The sequence below is a fragment of the Phlebotomus papatasi genome, chromosome 3 (assembly GCF_024763615.1).
Source record: "Phlebotomus papatasi isolate M1 chromosome 3, Ppap_2.1, whole genome shotgun sequence".
NCBI classification, from domain to species: domain Eukaryota; kingdom Metazoa; phylum Arthropoda; class Insecta; order Diptera; family Psychodidae; genus Phlebotomus; species Phlebotomus papatasi.
The window spans coordinates 16,242,811-16,263,207 of NC_077224.1; the positions used below are offsets into that span (position 1 = coordinate 16,242,811).

General features: G+C 34.0%; 2 protein-coding genes across 3 annotated transcripts in view; one reads left to right on the forward strand and one right to left on the reverse strand.

Annotated features, from left to right (window-relative positions):
• LOC129807893 (5-demethoxyubiquinone hydroxylase, mitochondrial) overlaps positions 1 to 20,397 on the forward strand; it is a 37,328-nt gene that overhangs the window by 8,737 nt on the left and 8,194 nt on the right. The window lies entirely within an intron of this gene.
• LOC129807880 (protein shifted-like) overlaps positions 1 to 20,397 on the reverse strand; it is a 31,225-nt gene that overhangs the window by 8,483 nt on the left and 2,345 nt on the right. The window contains exons 2-4 of one of the 2 annotated variants that reach the window (XM_055857477.1): positions 2,422 to 2,621; positions 2,065 to 2,307; positions 1,828 to 1,971 (exon numbers count right to left, since the gene is read on the reverse strand). In XM_055857477.1, the coding sequence (XP_055713452.1) occupies positions 1,828 to 1,971; positions 2,065 to 2,307; positions 2,422 to 2,608 (574 nt within the window). In that variant the 5' untranslated portion in view covers positions 2,609 to 2,621. Of the gene's footprint in view, positions 1 to 1,791; positions 1,972 to 2,064; positions 2,308 to 2,421; positions 2,622 to 20,397 lie in introns of both variants that reach the window. The other variant, XM_055857476.1, reaches the window with a different exon arrangement.

Genomic DNA, 20,397 nt, shown 5'->3' on the forward strand with positions numbered 1-20,397 from the left:
TAAGAAATTCAGGAAATGTTAAGATACCCGGGGATCACTAGGAAGACCGGGGACCGCTGGTAGTCGGGGAATGCTAAGACACTAGGAGAAAGACTAGGAAGCCCGGGGAACGCTAGGATACCCAGGGATTGTTGAGAAACTCGGGGATCGCTAGGTATCCTGGGAACACTGGCAAGCTTTTTTAATGCTAGGAAGCTCAGGGAACGCTAGGGAATTCTGCGAACGATAGGAAACCCAGGAAATGTTAGGAACCCTGGGGAATGCTAAAAAAACTTGGGGATCGTTAGGAACCCTGGGGAACACTAGGAAGCGGTGAGAATGCTAGGAAGCGGTGAGAATGCTAGGAAGCTCGAGGACCGCTAGGATACACTGGGAACGCTAGAAAGGCTGGAGAATGCTAAGAAACTGAGAGAAAGCTGGAAAACCCAGGGAACGCTAGGAATTCCGAGGATCATTAGGAAACCCGGATAACACTAGGAAGTTCTGAGAATACTAGGAAAGCCAGGGAACGCTAAGGTACCCGGGGAACGCTAGGAAGACCGGAGTCAAATAAGAAACTCGAAGAACGCTCCGCAAACTGTTTTTTTTCTTCTTTTCCGAATCGAAAATTCGAACTACTATATGATTACATATAATTTTAGGTATCCTTCGTCAAAAAATATCACTTCATGAAAATTTACAAATTACATTTTTTTTATTCGAAAATAATTGTAGGGTAAATGTCCTAATTCAAAACTATTTCCAGACGCTTCAACTTTGACAGAAGGTTTAACACATTAAGTTCATATTTTTTCTGAAGAGAATTACATAAATTTGCTCCTTGACTCTTGTAGAATGTTATTGTTTACTGAAAATTCTTTATATATAATTTGAAAACTTCTTAAATGCAAGAAAAATACGCGAGTGTAAAATGATTCTATTGGAAACATATTAATCCAAATGGAGACAAGAGAAAGTTTCTAATTGGAGACAAACAGTGTAAGTGAAACCGCGACGAAAGGCTTCCAAAACCTTGTTGAGTTGCTCTTGAGTACTGTTAACAATAAAGATTAGCACTTAACTAAAATTAGCCAGAAATATGACATAAATGTTAAACAAAACGAATAAATAACAGTCACCTCATTGTGTTTTTTATTGGAAAACATGGTCGATCGATGAAAAATTCCATGGTGAAAAGGTACACTTTAACACTTTTTAGGTGTAAAAATATATCAACATTTTTAAATGTTAATTTTACACCTTTTTAAGGGTAAAAATACCATGAAAAAGGGTAACTTTAACCTCTAATACACCTAAAAAGCATAATATTTACACCGATTTCGTGCAGGATCGAATTTTTCGGATTTCTCTCAGTGTAGACTTTTAATTTTTCTGGGAAATTAATAAATTAAAATTTGTAAATATGAATGGATTTTCGCTTTATTTGGAGCAAAATTAACTAAATAATGAAACTGAAGTATAGAAAATATATAAATATAATAATTTAGTACTGTATTTATCGTGAACACAATGACGTTTCCATTTGGAGTAGCAAACAATTTCCATTTGGAGCAGGTTTTGAATTAGCTTAATTTACCGTAAATTTTCAATTTTGTTTTTACTTTGTTACTTCCCATATTCAAATTGCTTCCCTTTCCCTTGCAATTTCTAAAAAAAAATCAATGGTCCAATATTTTTGCCCTGGTACTGTTAATTGCTAATAGGGCAATAGGGTCAATAGGATGAAAGGTATGAATATTTGGAGTAATTAATTGTGTTTTTTTAAAGTAAGTATTGAAAGCAATACACTACCTTGCGAAGCCGTTAGAGAAGCTCTGTCATACACACCTCTGTGGGCGCATTCCTTTCTCAGGGTGAGACGTAGGGGAGTGCCGGGCAAGGGTTTACCCTTGCGTGTCTGTATGAGCAAACCAATACTGAACATTGCAACACCCGACACATTACCCGAGCATGGCAAAAAAACACTGAATTCTGCAAGAATTGCAATGAGATTCTTGTAATTCAAAACAAGTAAGATTGAATGTATATAATAGGATCTAGAGGGGAAGAACGTTGTGGTCATACCTTTAGGATTTCGTGGAACACGTCCCTTTGTCTTAATTGATATTGATGGTGGCTTAAGAATATTTTCATCTAATGATTGCAATCTATCGAAATGATAATCATATTTTTTGGCACCGGATTTCCATGTAAAATTCACATAACTTACTTCAGACGGTATTGTTGGAAGGTACATACTGAAATTGGGATCCTTAATATGAGGTGATACCTTACCATTATCAATTGCAAATATTTTCATTGAGAAGCCTTCAAATGTTTTTTTTGTTTTGTTTTGTACATGTGACAGAAAAGAATGAGATAAAAAAATTAAAATAATTAATTGAAATGTGAAGAAAAAGAGAAGCTACAAGAGAAACTAACCACTGAACATTTTAACTTGCATCTCATTGATCCACAGCGAGAGATCATTGTCCTTCTCGTAGTGCAAATGATGGTGGTGTCGATGATCGAGTCCCATGTACAAGTGATCGTGCCGTGACCAGACATTCACAAATATAGGGCAAGTTAGTAGGATGTGAAGACAGATGTTTTGCCAGAGATCCGGCATTTTGCCAAGTTAACTGCAATGAAAGGCAAATGAATTACCAAAGGGGATTTTCTTTCATATCAATTTTCATAAAATATATAAACATTAAATGATTGATGGACTTTCGCGGGTTTTCGCAATATATTTATCTTATGGATAAATTGGAGAAAATTCAATACAATCGGCGGGGTTTCTTGTAAGATACTTGAATCTGGATAGGGTGGAGTACTAACTTGTGGTCACAATATTAACAAGAATACGGCAGTACGTCCCTTTGAGTAGCTAAATCATATCGTAATCTAAGTTTTTCCAGTGACCTAAAGGGGATTTGAACCCAGGACATTTGCATTATTGAGAGAGCGCCCTCTACCAATTGCGTATAATACGGGCTTCAGGCCTAAGTCCTTCTATCATTTACAGACCTTTATGCAAAACTTTAAACGCGAATATCTCCTGAATTAGAAGAGATAGACCGGCAAAACCAAAACCTTTCGTTTTAGTGTTAAAAAAATACTGCAAAGAAATAAAACCTTTTTAATGAATTCACCTGAATCTTGTTTAAAAAATATATCAATAGGGTTGATGAACTTTTCTTTTAGAATAGTTAAAAAAGAGTCAATACATTTTGGAGATTACTCATTAAACGCTTTAACTAAGTCTTTTACGTTGAAATATTAACATTCATCTTAAACTTTCCACAATAATTAGAACTACATTGTAAACGAAAGTACCTCGTCTATCCGTGGTATCACACTAGGATTCTTTTCAATTTGTAAATTCAATTTAATTTTCAGATGAATTGTTTCTATGCGTTATTTAGCATTACAAATCATTTGAATTGATAGATTGTCGCCTATTTATTGATATAAACTAAAACTTGGCCCACCAAAACATATTTAAACATGCTAAAACAGCATAAATGTGGGTGCTCAATTAAATTTGAATTCAGCGAATTAAAATGTTAAAATTGCTCATTAATTTCAGTTTTATTGCAGATTAACAAGTAGCATTTTGAACCAAATTGTTCTTATTAAATTTATTCACTCGTAATTAATTATTATTTGTGGCCAAAAAAAAAAAGTACAGTGATTAGTGATAAACTTGTACGCGAGTGAAGCTTAAGTATCGGGAGCAATTCATTAAATTTCTCCAAAGCCATTCAAAGGAAATTGTTGTGTCAAGAAATCGCAGTTGGGACTAATTCATATGGATTTTCAACACAATGTATTAGAGTCTCTTCATGAGCCTCCTTGCCCACAACACTTTCTTCTGGCTTTGGGGATCCTTCTGCTTAACAGATAAGTCATTTTAAACACTATCATACATTTTCCGAAGTCATTCACAATCAAAAATCTCGAGTCACTATTTAAAATTGAGCAAATTTCTTGCAAAATGTGTCCTGGCTTTGAGAATTTTCAAGTAAATTCTAGAAATCTTATAATGCTCAATTGGCTCAATTGAATTTAAAATTAAATTGTGAAAATCCTAGTGTGATGGCACCGTAAGGGTACTAATCACACAAGGATTTTCACAATTTAATTTTAAATTCAATTGAGCTAATTGAGCATTAGGGGAAACTGGGGCATCACCAAACACGGGGTACCACCAAACACTAATTTGTATTTCTAAACTACTTGGACTATCTCGACCATTCCTTCAGTGGACAAGCATCCCTATAGTGCCTATAAATTCCTATAGGTCTTGTCCGCTGAAGTCGAATATCCGTTTAAAAAATCGCAGTGATTGGTGGTACCCCGTGTTTGGTGGTGCCCCAGTTTCCCCTATAAGATTTCTAGAATTTACTTGAAAATTCTCACAGCCAGGACACATTTTGCAAGAAATTTGCTCAATTTTAAATAGTGCCGCGAGATTTTTGATTGTGAATGACTCCGGAAAATGAGTAATATTACAAAAACTGTCTTATAAAGTCATTTATCTGTTTTCCCTTTCTATTTGTTAAAAAATTCGCTTATTGTATATAATAATACAGATTGCGAATAAATGTGCTCTGAAAAAAAAAAAACTTATCTGTTATGCAAAAGAATCCCCAAAGCCAGAAAAAGGGTTGTAGGCAAGGGGGCTCATGAAGAGACTCTCATACAGCCTTGTTGAAAATCTGTATGAAGTCATCCCAACTGCGATTTCCTGACACAACAATTTCCTTCGAATTGTTTTGGAGGAACTCAGCAAATTAGTCCTCATACTGAAGCTTCACTCTCGTACAAGTTTATCACTAATCATTGTACTTATTTTATTTCTTTTGGCCACAAATAATACCTAATTACGAGTGAATAAATTTAATAAGAACAATTTGTTTTAAAAACTTGTTTAACTATTTTAACTTTATTAATGAGTAATTTTAACAATTTAATTCGCTGAATTCAAATTTAATTGAGCAACCACATTTTTGCTATTTTAGCATGTTTAAAAATGTTTTGGTGGGCCAAGTATTAGTTTATATCAATAAATGAGCGAAAATCTATCAATTCAAATGATTTTTAATGCAAAATAACGCATAGGAACAATTTATCTGAAAATTAAATTGAGTTTACAAATTAAAAAGAGATGGCAAAGTGTCCCAGCTTTGCGGAATGCTCGAACTCACGAGATAGAGCTCACCGTGAATTAGTTTTTTTGCATGATCTTTTGGTATTACTGATCTACTAGAGATCAAATTGATTCATAAATCACAAAACCATTTGAAAATCAAAAAAACGGTACTTAACCGAATCATTACCGATGAAGACCGATGTAGTCGGGTTCAGAATTTCAATACCATTCCAAAAAATCCAAATTTAACCAAATCAGTTGAAAAATTACCCTTCCAAAGTGGTTGGCCTTTGGCCTTCAATAATAATTCAAAATGGCGAATTTTCTGATCATAGGTATGTTTTGGGCGAAATGTTCGCCTAGACTAGCTCTCAAACATATCCAAAAATCATTGAAAAAGCTTGGGCCAATTTTGAGAAAAACTGAAAAAACATGTTTTTAGGGGAGGGGAAGGGATTAAGGGGAAAAACGTCCAGAGATATTGTTTTTTTATTGGGGGTCATCGAAGACCGGAAGTCGATATCTCTTACCGTTTGACCTCTAGCTCGAGAACAAATTTAAGGTCAAATAAAAAAAATTTCCGAAAAAATTATTCAAAATCGGTACTTAACCGGTTCATTACCGATGAAGATCGATACATCCGGGTTCAGAATTTCAATATTTTCCAAAAACTCCAAATTTAACCAAATCGGTTGAAAAATATGCCTTCCAAAGTGCTTAACTTTTGATCTTCAATAATTCAAAATGGCGAATTTTCCGGTCATAGGTATGTTTAGGCGAAATGTTCGCCTGGACTATCTGTAAAACCATGCATTCTTGTGTGTACTTTCCACTCCCAAAGCCTCTAAGCTGATATTTCAAAAAGGAAATTACTTAGAAAGTTTCTGAAAAATTTTGAAAATTCGTTGAAAAAGCTTGGGCTAATTTTGAGAAAAACCAAAAAAAAACATGGTTTAGGAGGGGGAAACGTCGAGAGATATTGTTTTTATATTGGGGATCATCTAAGACTGGAAGTCGATATCTCTTACCGTTTAAGCTCCAGAACAGTGAAAAGTTGAAAAAAAAAAGACAATTATATAACTGCTCTCTCTTTGAGTTCGAGCAGTAAAAAAAATCCTATTTTGATAGCACGGTAAGGCTGTGACTATTAGTCTATCTAGAAACGCATTAAAAAGTTTAATTTCTGGCTATGTGAACGAAATAGGGTAAAGGGAAAACTGGGGCATTGCCGAACATGGGGTCGCACCGAACAGTGATTTTTATTTCTAAATTACTTGGACTTAGACGAACATTTCTTTAGTGGACATGTACCCCGTTATTTATGAATTCACAAAGGTCTCGTTCTCTAAAGCCTAATAACCTAATTAAAAAATCGCAGTGTTCAGTAGTGCCCCAGCTGTCCTATTGCTTTTATTTGAAAAAGGAAGATATTTTTGGGATTTCGAAAAATACCTTATTAGAAGATTTCTATAAGACGATCATAAAAATAAATACTGGCCATTATTTGTGCCACTACCCTATATCGAAAAAAAGAGATGCTTTGCGTCCATAAAATCCACCTGAGACCTGGGGTGTTAAAGAACAGGTACTCTTGTTACAAAAAGAACAAGATCAAGTAGAAAGAAAAAGCGAAAAAAAAGAAATATCTCTAAACGATAAATAGTCATCCTGCTGTGAGTGATTTTGTGCAGAGCATTAAATTTACACCTCTTCTCTCTATCTCGTGTTTCTTCTGGAAATGGTAATCACGCTAATAAACGAGGTAGAGAACTTTAAATTTAAAGCCAGGAGGCAGAATAAGAGGCATGGGCAGTAGGAAAAAAAACTGGTGAGAAGCGATTAGTTGCATTTGCAAAATGGGAAGATGAAAAAGGAGATGAGCCGAGAAGAAACCAATATGAGCAAGGCAGGGAAAAAAGTTGTGGGATCGTTTTTTGGGGCTCTCGCATGTCGTGTGTTTTGTAAATTCTAAATGATCTGAGAAAAAGAGGGTAGGGGAGATTGGGGCAGAATTATCCAGAGGTAAAATTAGACAATGGGAATGGAGTGTTCTTGTTTTCCTTAGAAAGAATATTGAGCAAACTACTGTTTATTCAGGATAAATTAATTCCCAGCCTATTCATTAAAATATTAATCAATCTGATTCGAACATGTTTTTTACAAAATATAGGCAACGAAAAAATTCATTTGCTGCCTAATTCTGCCCCGATCTTCCTTACAGATGATCGTGGTGTGAAAATTGTGGGTTTGTGAAAAATAATTCAGACAATTTTGAGGTATTCCGTGGGAGCTCTGATCCTTAGTTTAGATTCCATAGTTTCATTAGTAACAAGGATAAGCTTACGGAAACGGACAATTTTTCAGGAAAAGCTGGAAGTGCTTGCATCCAGAAATGTACAAAAATTTGATTGTCGCTGAATTTGGAGAATGTATTGCGTTAAACTTTCTGATCTCCATTGCCGAAATAGGAAAAGGTAGCTCGATGCGATCCTTGATTTCAAAAATCGAAGTCACAAACGAATTTTTTAAAGCGTTTCGAATTACAAGAATTCTAAAGTTACTTGAAAAGCACCCCATCTAATCAAAAGCAATCAGGATTTAAAATTGTTTTTAAAAACCATTAAATAGTCTTTTAAAAAATTATCAAAATCGGTTGATAAATATCGAAAATAGGAAATTTTTCAAAATTATGTTTTAGAAGTTCGAAAAATCAAGTTTACGATTTTAGTGATCATAACGATAATCGTACGAAATGAGGAAGAATAAAAGGCGGAATATTAAAATATAAATTATAGTAAATTTTTTTTTCTGGAAACTAATATCAGATCGGATGCTTGGAAGAGTGACCAAAAAATAAAATGGTAGCTATCGTAAAAGAACCCAATCTAGCTATACATAGTAAATTGCGTCGAAATAAAAAAGTTATTAGGTGAGATTCTTAACAATCTCACCTACTATAATCCTAACAAAATTTCATGTCGTCCGATCGCGCTCAAACTTGGCCAAAATGTGTTTCGCCACTTCCTGATCACGAATATATGGGGGGCTAAGTTACGTTCCCGGCCGGCCGGCCGGCCGTCCGGCCGCTCTTTGGAGCTTAATAGCTCCTAAACTAAAAAAGATATCGACTTGCGGTTTTCGGCAAAGGTTAAATATCGTATGAAAATTGCAACATGGTGCATTGACCCCCCACCCCCCACCCCTCCTTCCGCCATTTTGAAGACCCCCCTTTTTTTGTTTTCTCAATAGCTCCGCCCCTATGGCATCGAACGGGCTCAAATTTTAGTATGTTATAGCTGGGCCTTAGAGCTTTCCATCAGTACCAAACTTAAGGTCCCCCGACCCCCCTGACCCGAGCTATAAGGGTCCAAAAAAAAATTCTTAAAATGGCCATAACTCCGGTTCTAATTGTCAGAATTTAAAAAATGAGGGCTTTTTGGAAAGCTCTCGTGAAATGCCACTTCCCCTTCTAACATCGCAAGTTCATAAAACCACCACTAGGGGCGCTATTTTTAAAAAGAAAATTTTTAAATCTTTAAAGTTAAATAACTCAAAAATTCCTTATGCAATCGGGCTGAAATTTTAGTATGTTGTAGCCGTTGATTATACCTATGAAACAAAAAAAACCTTAAGTCGATCCATAACCCCTGACCCGAGCTATAAGGGGTCAAAGTTCGAACATTGACCGGCCTCTATCTCCGGTTCTAATTAACATAGAGACCTAAATTTTACCTTTTTGGTTTCGTCTCGATGAGCACTTTCAGATGGAAGTTCAAAAAGTCACCACAGGTGGCGCTGTGATAGCGTCAAAATTCATCGAAATTCAAAGTCACTTTTCTCAAAAACGGCATTGTGCAAGTTAATGAAATTTTAGTATGTTGTAGTCCAGTCTAGGACGTTTCCAAAATGGTGCAAATGTGCGCTGTGGTTTCAATAGAACCGGAGATATGAGGGGTCAAAGTTCACGAAATTCAAAAAATCATATCTCCGGTTCTATGTGACCGATTTTGATGAATGAGGGCTTAAACGAAAGATCTCACCAAATGCTACAACTTTCTAGAACATTTGAACTTCGTGGGACCAACACCAGGGGCGCCACAGTCGAAAAACCAATTTCAATATCACATAACCTCAATTATCTCGACTGTCGCTGAACCGATTTTGATGATTACTTCGACATAATTGCAGAGCACATTTGTCTCTACATTTCGTCCATACATCATTTTCCACTCAGACTACGCTATCACTCCGATTTTGCCGTTTAAGTGTGAAAAAATTGATTTTTCCCATAATAACGCTTTGAAATCACTCAGATGCCAATTTGACTGCCTCTACTCCACCAAGATACTTAAAATAGGGTTTTAAATGGAAAGTCCCACAAAATACAACAATTCTTTGATATAGTTGAAGTTCAACAAATGACTACTTGGGGAACTCTGGATGAAAAAACGAGTTAAGAAACAAAAAACCTCGCTTATCTTGGCTTCTGAGTAATCGATGCGAGATCATGTTCTATGGGAAAATTATAGAGAACATTCTAGTCTACATTTCACCCATATATCACTTTTCTGTCAGTTCATCCAAATCCTTGATATTTTGGTTTAAATACAAAATTTGTATAATTTCACGAATTTTATTCAAGATAACTGAATGGCGTACCCCAACTTCAGCTCTAAATCAAATTTGCATGCACTCCGAGTTAGCTCACGTTAAGAATCTCACCTACATAAGCCGGTTAGGATTATCTGTCCCTTTCTGATTTCAATGTCGAAATGTTCGATATCGAAACCTTGAGAATTTACTTTTCGATTTTAGCGCCCATAACAATGATCGTACGAATTTATGATTTTTTAAAGAATTCTTTCATTTCATAAGGTATTTATTTTACTGTTCGAAAAGACAAAGCTACTCCAAATGCAAGACAAATCTATTCGAAAATCGACCGAAAGTCTAAAGTGCAAGTTCCCGTATTAGCTGCCTTAGTGATGGCAATTTCTTCATTTCGAATTTTCGACATTCTTGACATTTAAACAGATCGTCAACAATGTGTAAATTTTTTCTGCTAAAAGTGAATTTTTGCGTAGTTTTGTTGAATTTCAGGATGGCAGAACGTTTATATTTTAATTTCATTAAAACTCGAAAGTTTAAATTTTAATTCGAAAGTTTAAATTTTGTAACTAAAGGTTAATTTTCGAAATTCGAACGGGCTTTTTTTTATGTAAGTTTTCTCTTATGTACTTTCGAATTGGTAGGGGAAACTGGGACAAAAAGTCACAAAACGGATATTTTATTTTTTTACAAGCTACTCGAGCGCTTCAAAAATTTCTAATTAGCGCAGTTTTATAGGAAATTTACCGCTCTAAAACTATGTGAAAGTAATTTTCCTCTATTTTGTAAGGAAATACGTTTATCGAGTCAATTTCTAAAAGGTAATTTTGTGACCATTCTCAAAAATGCTGGGGCAAATAGTACCAGACATTGGGTATTATCATATTTTGATTCGCTTCATTACGGGCTTCCGTAAATTTGAAAAAATACCTAGAGAACATATTTTAATAGAAAATTTATTCATCTACACCTTTGTAAAACTCCGTTTTCTCTGCAAGAAAAGTGAGAAAACGAGAAAAGCGCTTTTCAAGCTATTTTAGAGAAAACACAAAAGACTGCAAATCGTTTGACCAATGCAAACAACAAGCGGCAAGATATGATAATGACGTTTCTTCTCGCCGTGAGACATCAGAAATTGCTTCGGTCTTTGTTGCTTTTTGCTCTATATCTTTTGTTACTTTTTACCCCAAGTGGCCATTCAGAAAATATTCACCAGTGCATCAATCTTGGAAAATAAGTAGGTAATAATTGTTATCTTCTGCAAGGAAAATATTTCAAAAATAGGGCTAAAAATTTCAATATTTTTTATTTTCTAAATTGCTTGTTCGAATTCTAAGAAACTTACGACATTGAAGAAGGTCTATGGAGGCTATCTATAGAAAAAAAAATTGAGCCGCTATCTTTTTTACCTTGAAGATATTGAATTTTGAATTTTTCGATTTGTGACTTTTTGCCCCAGTCTCCCCTACAGTATAAACCTCGACCGAATCGAATCAAATCGGAAAGGTTATTACTGAACATAAGGAATCAGTCACTCTTAGATTACGGAAAAGTTAAAAGACTGATAGACTTTTGAATATTCTCTCCTTTTCTCTTACGATGTTTTGGAGGCTTGCTTGCTCTTTCTTGAGGTATGGAAATTATTGGGGAGAATTGCAGGCGACTCTACATGAACTGACAATTGACTTATAGCTCCCCCCTAATAGTTTCCATATCAAACAAGCCTCCGAAACGTCGTAAGGACATAAAAGCTCAAAGGCTAATCTAAGGGCCTTGACAGACATGAGGATTAGCCGAGAGGCGGCTTAGTGTAATTATGCTGGAAATAATGGTTAAACCACATTTTTATTATTTTCCACTAAGCCGTCTCTCGGCTTAAGTCGTAAGTGTGTCAAGGGCCTAATACGTGTGTTATCCGTTTTGGGGTGATTCAAACTATTCCCCAATCCCCCACTTGTGTGTTTGTCCGTTGTCCCCTCCCCAGCCTCATGCGGAACAGGGAATTTGATGTCGGCAAGTCCATTCATTTCTATCCATAACTCGATAAATGTTCACTCAATATATTTTATTTCGGTTTAGAGAGACCACCAAAGAGGGCATTTTATCTACAATTCAAATGAACTTGAGTAATTCCTTTCAAGGTTATTTCAAGGTCATTTGTTTAAGCTTCTCTACAATGAGTATTTCTCAACCAATTTGACCATATTTGGAATCACTTGAAAGTATTAAGGATCTACAACGATATGAAGCGATCGCAACAGTAATTTGCTGTAAATTAAAATTCATAGAACACTTGAATTTCTGAGTCTCAGACTTCTGAAGTAAATCAGGAAGTTTGAAACTTCGGCCAACGCAAGTTTCGTACAACTTTTCTACAGTTTTCGCGGTATTAGCTGACATTTCTTAAAAACGGTCATAGGTCAAATTTATTAAGAAAGATAGGAAATATTTAAGCGGTGCGAAACTTCCGTCATTGTATCCGAAGCTTCGAAATCTTTCATTATATAAAGGTTCTAAATTTTACATTCGTAAAAGTTACTTCTTATTGATGTTTCGAGCAATTTACAAAGTATTTTTGACTTGGTCATGCAGCAATCATGAGGTCTAATAGAGACATCAGATCAAGTGTTTATAATAAAAGTGAAGCCAAAAATAGATTTCTCACTCTACAAAAACCACAAAACATGATCACATTTTCCAGTCAATCAATGAATGGGTGCAAAGAACAGGAAATGTTTATGATTTTATGGGTTTTTGTGTAATGTACACTATATAAGTTCTTCAAAAGAACATTAATAATCTTGGTGAATGCTGATGATGGGTTGGAGGAGATGGAAAACAAAAAAGGGGAAGGGTGGTGGAGAGACAAGACCGAGTCTCCTGAAAATAATGATCAATGTTGATTTGGATTTGTTATTGAGCTCATCAGGGGGTAAAAGTCTAGCTAGGCTCAAGAATCCATTCTTTCGCGGTTAATATCTCGTTTTTCACACCAAAAACAGCACTATTGATGTGTTTTCTTTTTTTTTTTGTTGTTTTCTTCGTTGGTCAGGTTTATAAAGGGCACCCCATCAACAACAGGTGTTCCCATTCTCACATAATTTTCTATATCGTTTCTTCATCTCAACCAGACTTGTGTTTTTTTTTATTATCGTTCTCTTTTTAATTTACTCGTAAAGATCTTCGATCCTCATCACTTTGTGGTGTTTTCTGTCGTTCATTCTGTTATTCTTACGATCGCTCTCCTCTTGTTATTCTTCACTATATATTTCTCCTTGGTTTTTTTTTATTCCTTTGCTTTCACTCGTCCCCCTCAGCCTCTTGTCCAACTGCCAGAGATGAGATGTCTTAATACCCTTGTTGAACATAATTAATGACAATAGACACTTTGCCACTCGTTTTAGAGGGAAATTTGTACATGTGTTTTGGGCGTGAAAAGGAGATGGTCTTATGATTTGTCTTGTGTTATGTTTTCTCTGCTGCTGGGTTTCTTGTTAAAGTTCCATTGGGAAGATCACAAATGTCCATCATTTCTCACTCTCTTCTCAACAGTTTTTTTTCTGTTCTTTTACCTTCTGTCGTCTGGCGTATCGCAAATTGGCAATCGTAGAGGCAACTCGATTTTTCGCGAATTTTTGATATCTTGTGGTCAGTATTTTACCAAAAGTTATCTTTACAAACCAAATTTAGTAAAAGGAAAATAATTAAAAAGGAAAATCAGAAATTTTTAATGCAAAAATGTAGTGAAATATATCCAAAGCACAATAATTTTGTTTTGTAAACATGTTTTTCACATTGCACGGAGAGTGAATGCGATCTAGATCTAGTCATCTTGCTCGCTCTTATAAGCTGTTTCAAAAACATGTTTATAAAAAACAAGTCATTGTGCGTTGGACAATATTCTTGGCACAATGAAAAACAAATAAAAGTTATGAAACGTCTTACAATCTTAAGTGCAACTAAAATCGATTTTTAAAAATTATTTTGACTGAGGGAAACTGTTTCTCACCAATTCCAATTCTACTAACTTAAGGTCTTTCCATCTCTTAGAATATTTTTGTTAAAATGCTTCATTTTTATGTAATTTGCGAGTATTTATATGCAAGCGATTTACTTCTAAATCAAGCACCTGGCAAGGTGGCCTTTTTATATGGAGCTATTTGAAGCCAATTCCTAAATTGATCTCGGACTCAGCTCACAGTGCTCCAAGGAAAAAAATTATTTAAACAAAAATTTAGTATATTTATCCCTCCATACGGAAAGGTATCTTATAATACGTAAAAACTTCTCACTTTTTAAATATTTAGCATAACGATCACGAGTGCAGAAAAATTCCCATACGTATTTGTATGTGAAAGTAAGAAATTGGCTTCAACTTTGAAGGCCACTCGCCGGGGACTAGTTCTAAATGTTTCATTTTGACGAAAATTTTTCACAATGCATAGAAGTATTGAAACGAAATCCTTGAAACACTAATTTGTTTTTAAAAAATGTAACGCACAATAACTTTTGTTTTGTAAACATGTTTTTGACATTTCTATGAGATTGAGTGAGGTCTAGATCTAGTCATCTCGCTCACTCTCAGGAAATTTTGAAAACATATTTACAAACAAAAGTTATTGTACGTTGAGCATTATCCAATTTTTGAGCTTTAGGATAAAATATTAATTCAGTTTTTAATGCGATCTTACTGTTCTTAAAGCCTTGCGAAATTGACTTAATCAAAGCGAAGAGATTGGGTTTTTTTTTACATGTCCACTGCTTTTTTAAAAGTCATACACTTAAGTAATTTTTGCTCTTATTTGATATATTTGCGGTCTCGAAGACCTTCTCTTAAAAAAATGTTATTTTAGTAAAATGTACCAAATATAAAGACCTTGAACTTAGAGCACAAAGCAATTGATCGGTTAATTTTCTTGACAGTTTCATATCACAGAGTCCGTTGATAATCTCTTTTCAAATTAAGTGTTCAAATAATGTTCGAAATTGCTCCGGACATCATTATGATTAGCTCATGTTGGGAATAATTAAAACAAGTGTTTACTATAAAACTTGTGTGAAAAATTTGAAACCCCTTTAAAATCAGTCAAGGCAGTGAAATTAAACTTCATTAAAAATTTAATGTGAATACTGAGATTTGCATTGTTTTTAAAGGCCTGAAAAATTTTCCTTTTTCGAATTTTAGATATTTTATCTACACTAGAGGTCGTGCATTCACTGTGTTCCAGATGCGAAACATAAAGTGTCATATTGACATTTTCTGTGCTTTTTCGAAAAGCAATGAAAAAAAAAACAAAAAGCTCAGTCTGTTTTTACTATGAACTTGTTACAATAACCCTAAATGCAAAATAAGCTAAAAATTTTCTAATTAGGGAAGCTCTCAATCTATCAAACTTTGTGTCCGATAATGCACACAAAGCAAGGAATTAGATGCGATTCTTATGCTGGTTTCAGACTGGAGATTTAGCCCAGTTCCTGAAGGCCTCAAAAATTTAAAAAACAAGCAATTTTATTTATTTTTTCAAAATCTAATAGATCTTTTGTCCTTAATATTTATTCCTAAACAACAATTCCCTAAAAAATCATGACTGATAAGGAATTAGAGGAGTTAAGCCAGACGGCTAAGCCTTAGGTATGAAGTCCGTATCACATAATCACATCTGGTAGGAAGAGTAAACTCTAGAGAAAGGTGCATCTTTGATCATGAACAGTAATCCAATCATTGCAAATTAGTATTTTTTGACATTGAGGAACTGTACTAAACTTCGGACAACTTGCAGTATCGCACACTTGTTAAGATTTTTTTTAAAGATTGAAAAAAATATAAAGGTTATATCAGGGGCCTCTCGACATTTCATTTTTCCATACGTTTTTGCATAGAGGCACTGAAGACTAATGGCAAGTTTTTTCCTAAAGAGAATTGACTTATCAGTCTAATATATTTCAAAATTGTGCACTAAAAGCTATCTAAAAATACATATTTCATAATGTTTGCCGAAATAATACAAGAACTACGAGCAAATTTGTTTAAGTCGCGGTTCAATAGCTGCCAAATTTTCACAAGGAAAATTGAAAAATAGCTTCACTTTTTATTAGGCTTGGTGGGCCCCTGGGTTATACAATAGAAAAAAAAAACAAATACGAACGAAATGCTGTAGGAAAAGCCTCAGAAGAGTTCTGGATGGTCAAACTGACAGACTTTGTGTCCGATAATGCACACAAATCAAGCAATATCAAAATTTTTTAAATTCTAAATATATTGAGAATAACCAAAATAACTGCTCTAAAAAAAGGAAGTAAACAAAAAATCTAAATTTGTATTAAAAATACAAGGCTGCAAACTCAGAACTTCGGTGTTTTTATACAAATTGTCCGAAATTTGGCACAGCCTCGCTTATAAAAGAGAATAATTCTTTCGCTAAAAATTGTTAAAAATTTTGCTAAATATTTTATTTGAATTTGGTAACTGTTCAGAAAAATTAGTTCTGTAAACGCTGAATTTGCGAAAAGTTCGATTCTGTCTATTTTCGATTTGATCATCGATTCTGAAAATTTAAACGATAGTTGCACTTTTAGTATCCAATCTAGATATTTTTTCAACAATCACATTCTTTTAAGAATGACACAATAAATAGTCCAACAATGCGTTAAATGTCGACATGAACTTAACCTAAGAGATATAGATTTATCGAAATTATTGCTTCGATAGTATCGAAAAGTTATCATTCCATTTCAGAATTAGACTTTTGTGCTCTCAAAAATGATTTTCATTAATTCTAAATGAACAATTTTATTTTTTTAATTTTATTAGTAATTGTTGACGATTTATTTAACAAATTGAGGATTCCACTGCATTGAACTTCTATCAAAACGACTATGCCCTTTCGTTTGTAAAAGTGCGATGTATACCTTGGTGTTTGTCTTCCCATCAAAACTGACCGAAGAAATACAAAAGAGATGATGGTGAAATATTGAGGGAGAAAAGATCTTCAACTGTTTTGAGGCTGTTTGTCCAATAAATATTGTTCAAAGAATTTCTGAGGACAGCTGTGTAAATTGTGCAAAATAATCCATATAGAGAGAAAGAGTCTTCCTCGTGCTTCTGAATAGACATTATTAGAATCCCTATTCACAGTAAGAAACACCTTATATTCCTTTTTTTTCCCATGAGACAATGGGGATCTTCCAATAGGAAGTATCTTTCTCACCTTTATCTTCTCAATTGGGAAAGATTTATAGGTCTCTTGCTGTTCTCCCTTCTGAAAAACACTTAAGATCGTGTCTTTTCTCAACTGGAGGCAATTTCTCGATCAACACGCCTTTTGGGAGATAAATCAAGGAAAAAGAAGGTATAGTGTGAGAAGGAAGATTGAGGAATTAAAAAAAAATATTGCAAATAAAATGCTAAGAAGAGGACAACAAAAAAACTGGACATGCTCTTTATATGCTTCATTCTTTGAGATGCAGTGAAGGAGTTAGTCTGGTTTTTTGGTTGGGAAATATTACTATGTCCACAAGCGATCTTTGCGGGGTATTTAAATCACTATAAAACACCGGTTTATGCAAAATTTTTGTGCGATTTAAAGAGTATAAAGTCGGATTATAAAATTTGAAATTTTAATACTTTGAGAGAGATTGAGTTGGAGCTTTGACGGATCCCTAAAGTCAAACTTGTTGAAAGTAATGAATGTTTATATTCGTATTTTAAATTAATTCTAATTAAAATTACCCTATTATAACGAACGTTTTCCCGAACGAAATAATTATTTGGCTCTATGAAACATTTTAGTGTTATCACTTTCTTGGATTGGTCAAAGCTTTGAAAGCTTTCTAACTTTAGTCAATCGGAGGAGCTGACGGTATTGAAATATTTACTGCAACTCTTATACAAAGATGATTACAACCCTTTCGCTAAAAAATTAAACACTTTAATAATATTTTTTTGTTTATAATGGCTAGCGCACAATAACTTTTGTTTATAAATATGTTTTCAAAATTCTCAATGATAATGAGAGAGATAACTAGATCTAGATCTCACTCTCTCTCATTTAAATATAAAAAAATTGTTTGCAAAATAAAATTTATTGTGCGTTGTATACATAATAGGGTAGCGAGCTCTTATTATCCTGTTAAATTTACAAAAACTTTACTTATTAAAGAAAAAAATCAAAAATTTGTGAAGCGTCTTAAAATACCAATCAATTTTGGTTTTATAATCCTTATCCTTTAAAGTTTTTAAACTTTTAGGATATTATACTCAAGTCCTTTTTACAATGTCAAACCATATTACTTTTATTTATTTGTTTTTTTTAAAGATTTTTTATTTAAAGATATAATTTCATCAAAAGCAAGAATCTATGGATTATATCAGTAATAAAATATGAATTTGTTCTACAATTTCGCGAATAAATATTATATTTAAATAATAAAATAAGGTTAAAAATAAATAAAAAAATGTACTTATATCATTTTAATTTAAATAATTCATTTTTTGTAATAAAGATTTGGAATTTAATGACTCCAGCACACCTTTTAGATCAGGAAAATTTCATGAAGTCGAAATTCGAATTCTCTTCTTTCTCACATGTTTTGGATATGACTATCTCATTCTTTCGCATACCAAATTCGATTGAGCTAAACTGAATTTGGAGTGATGTTTAAAAGAAGAAGAAGAGTACAAGAGAATGAGATAGACATATTTAAAGCATGTGAGAAAGAAAGGAATTCTAATTTCGACTTCATGAAATTTTCCTGATCTAAAAGGTGTGCCGCGGAGCCATAAAAAAATAAATTTATTTTTAACCGTAGGTGTAAACTGCAATAAACTTAACATAAATAAGGTTTAAAAAAAATTTGTATTAAAAATTTAGTACTAATTCGATATCATCTTTTCGTATTTTAAGGCTAATGATGCTTCATAAATATCATATTGCAATTTTCGGTATGTTACGGTTTAAAAGATCCTCCGTAACTAGCATTAAAATTTAAATACAACTTTGATTTTCCTTTTTCTGTTAGGTCATGTTATATTTGAGTTTTTAAAATTAATGGCTCTGGCCGCTCTGGCACACCTTTTAGATCAGGAAAATTTCATGAAGTCGAAATTCGAAATCCTTTCTTTCACACATGTTTTGCATATGACTATCTCATTCTATCGTATACCAAATTCGATTGAGATAAATTGAATTTGTAGTGATGTTTAAGAGAAGAATGCGAGAGAATGAGATAGACATATGCAAAACATGTGAGAAAGAAAAGGATCCGGATTTCGACTTCATGAAATATTTCTGATCTAATGTCGGAGCCATAAAAATCTGTTTTGAAAACTATATTATAAGTCGATTTGCAGATTTAAAGCATGAAGACTTTATTTCAAAATACAATTTATAATTTAAAACCGTTGAAAAGGTAAAAAAATGGATAGCTAAATGAAATAGGTTGGCTATTGTTGCATTTCTTTAGCCCCAAAATTCAACCTAAAGGACCTAGAGTTGCACGCATTTCCAGGTCGTCTGTAAAGAATCTCAGCTACCAGAAGCTTATCTTGTCTTATCACTGGTTTTCATCTATTCTTCTTTGTCAGAAATTGAAAGACCTTTCCAATGAATCTAAATTCACTCCTATCAGTTCAGAAATACGCTCTCTAGAGCTAATTAACTTTTGACCTTGAAACAAGTTATCAAGAAGATTCAAGGTGAAGAATTGTCTGTCTACCTCTAATACCTCTTAAATAAGAAATTAAAATTAAAGGGCTATCGAGCCAGGTCCTAATTTCCCAACAATGTGCACGTCGCGAGATCGTGAAGAAGCACAGGCTGAAAAATACTAGGAGAAATTCTTTCGGGAGCTGCCAAAAAGCTCTAGAATAGGTAGTAAATCGATCTTCAGAGAGGAACAGATGATAGGTATTTAGACCAAAGAAGAAACTCTTGCACTACCAGTCTGCCTCTCTGTGGATTAGCCAGAACTAATGAATGAGCTCTATTTGCATCAATTATACCTCAAACATATCTGTTTCTCGTAAGAATTATAGTCTTAACTTTAAATTGCGCATAATCCATGATCTATGCTTGTACGATCGTTTCAAACTAGAACTAGAGGTTTAGCCTAGTTTCCGTAGATCTCAAAATTCTAAATAGCAAACAATTTAATTTGTTCTTCTGCTTCAAATAGATTAATTCCTCTAAATAGTCTATATGTCAAAATATTCCAAAAATTTTCGACTGACAAGAAATTAAAGAAGTTAAGCCTTGTGCCTAATGCCGGCTTCAGACTGAAGGTTTAGCCCAGTTCCTGAATGTCTCAAAAATCTAAATAACAAGCAATTTTATTGATTTTTCAAAATCTAATGGATTATTTGCGCTTAATATCCAATTCTAAACAACAATTTTCTAAAAAATCATACTTGATAAGGAATTAGAGGAGTTAAGCCAGTTGGCTAAGCCTTAGGTCTGAAGCCCGTATAAGGATCGCAACCGAGGGGTAGATGACTGTGCCGCACGCGATTCACTCGAATGCCAATATGCCGATGTTATTCCGATTTGCTGATTTCACACGAATTTGTCGATCTTGCGCCGATCTGCCGATTTGGCAGAATTTCCGCGGAAATTTCGCAGATTTAAATGTCAATTTGCTCTTATACCGTTTGACTT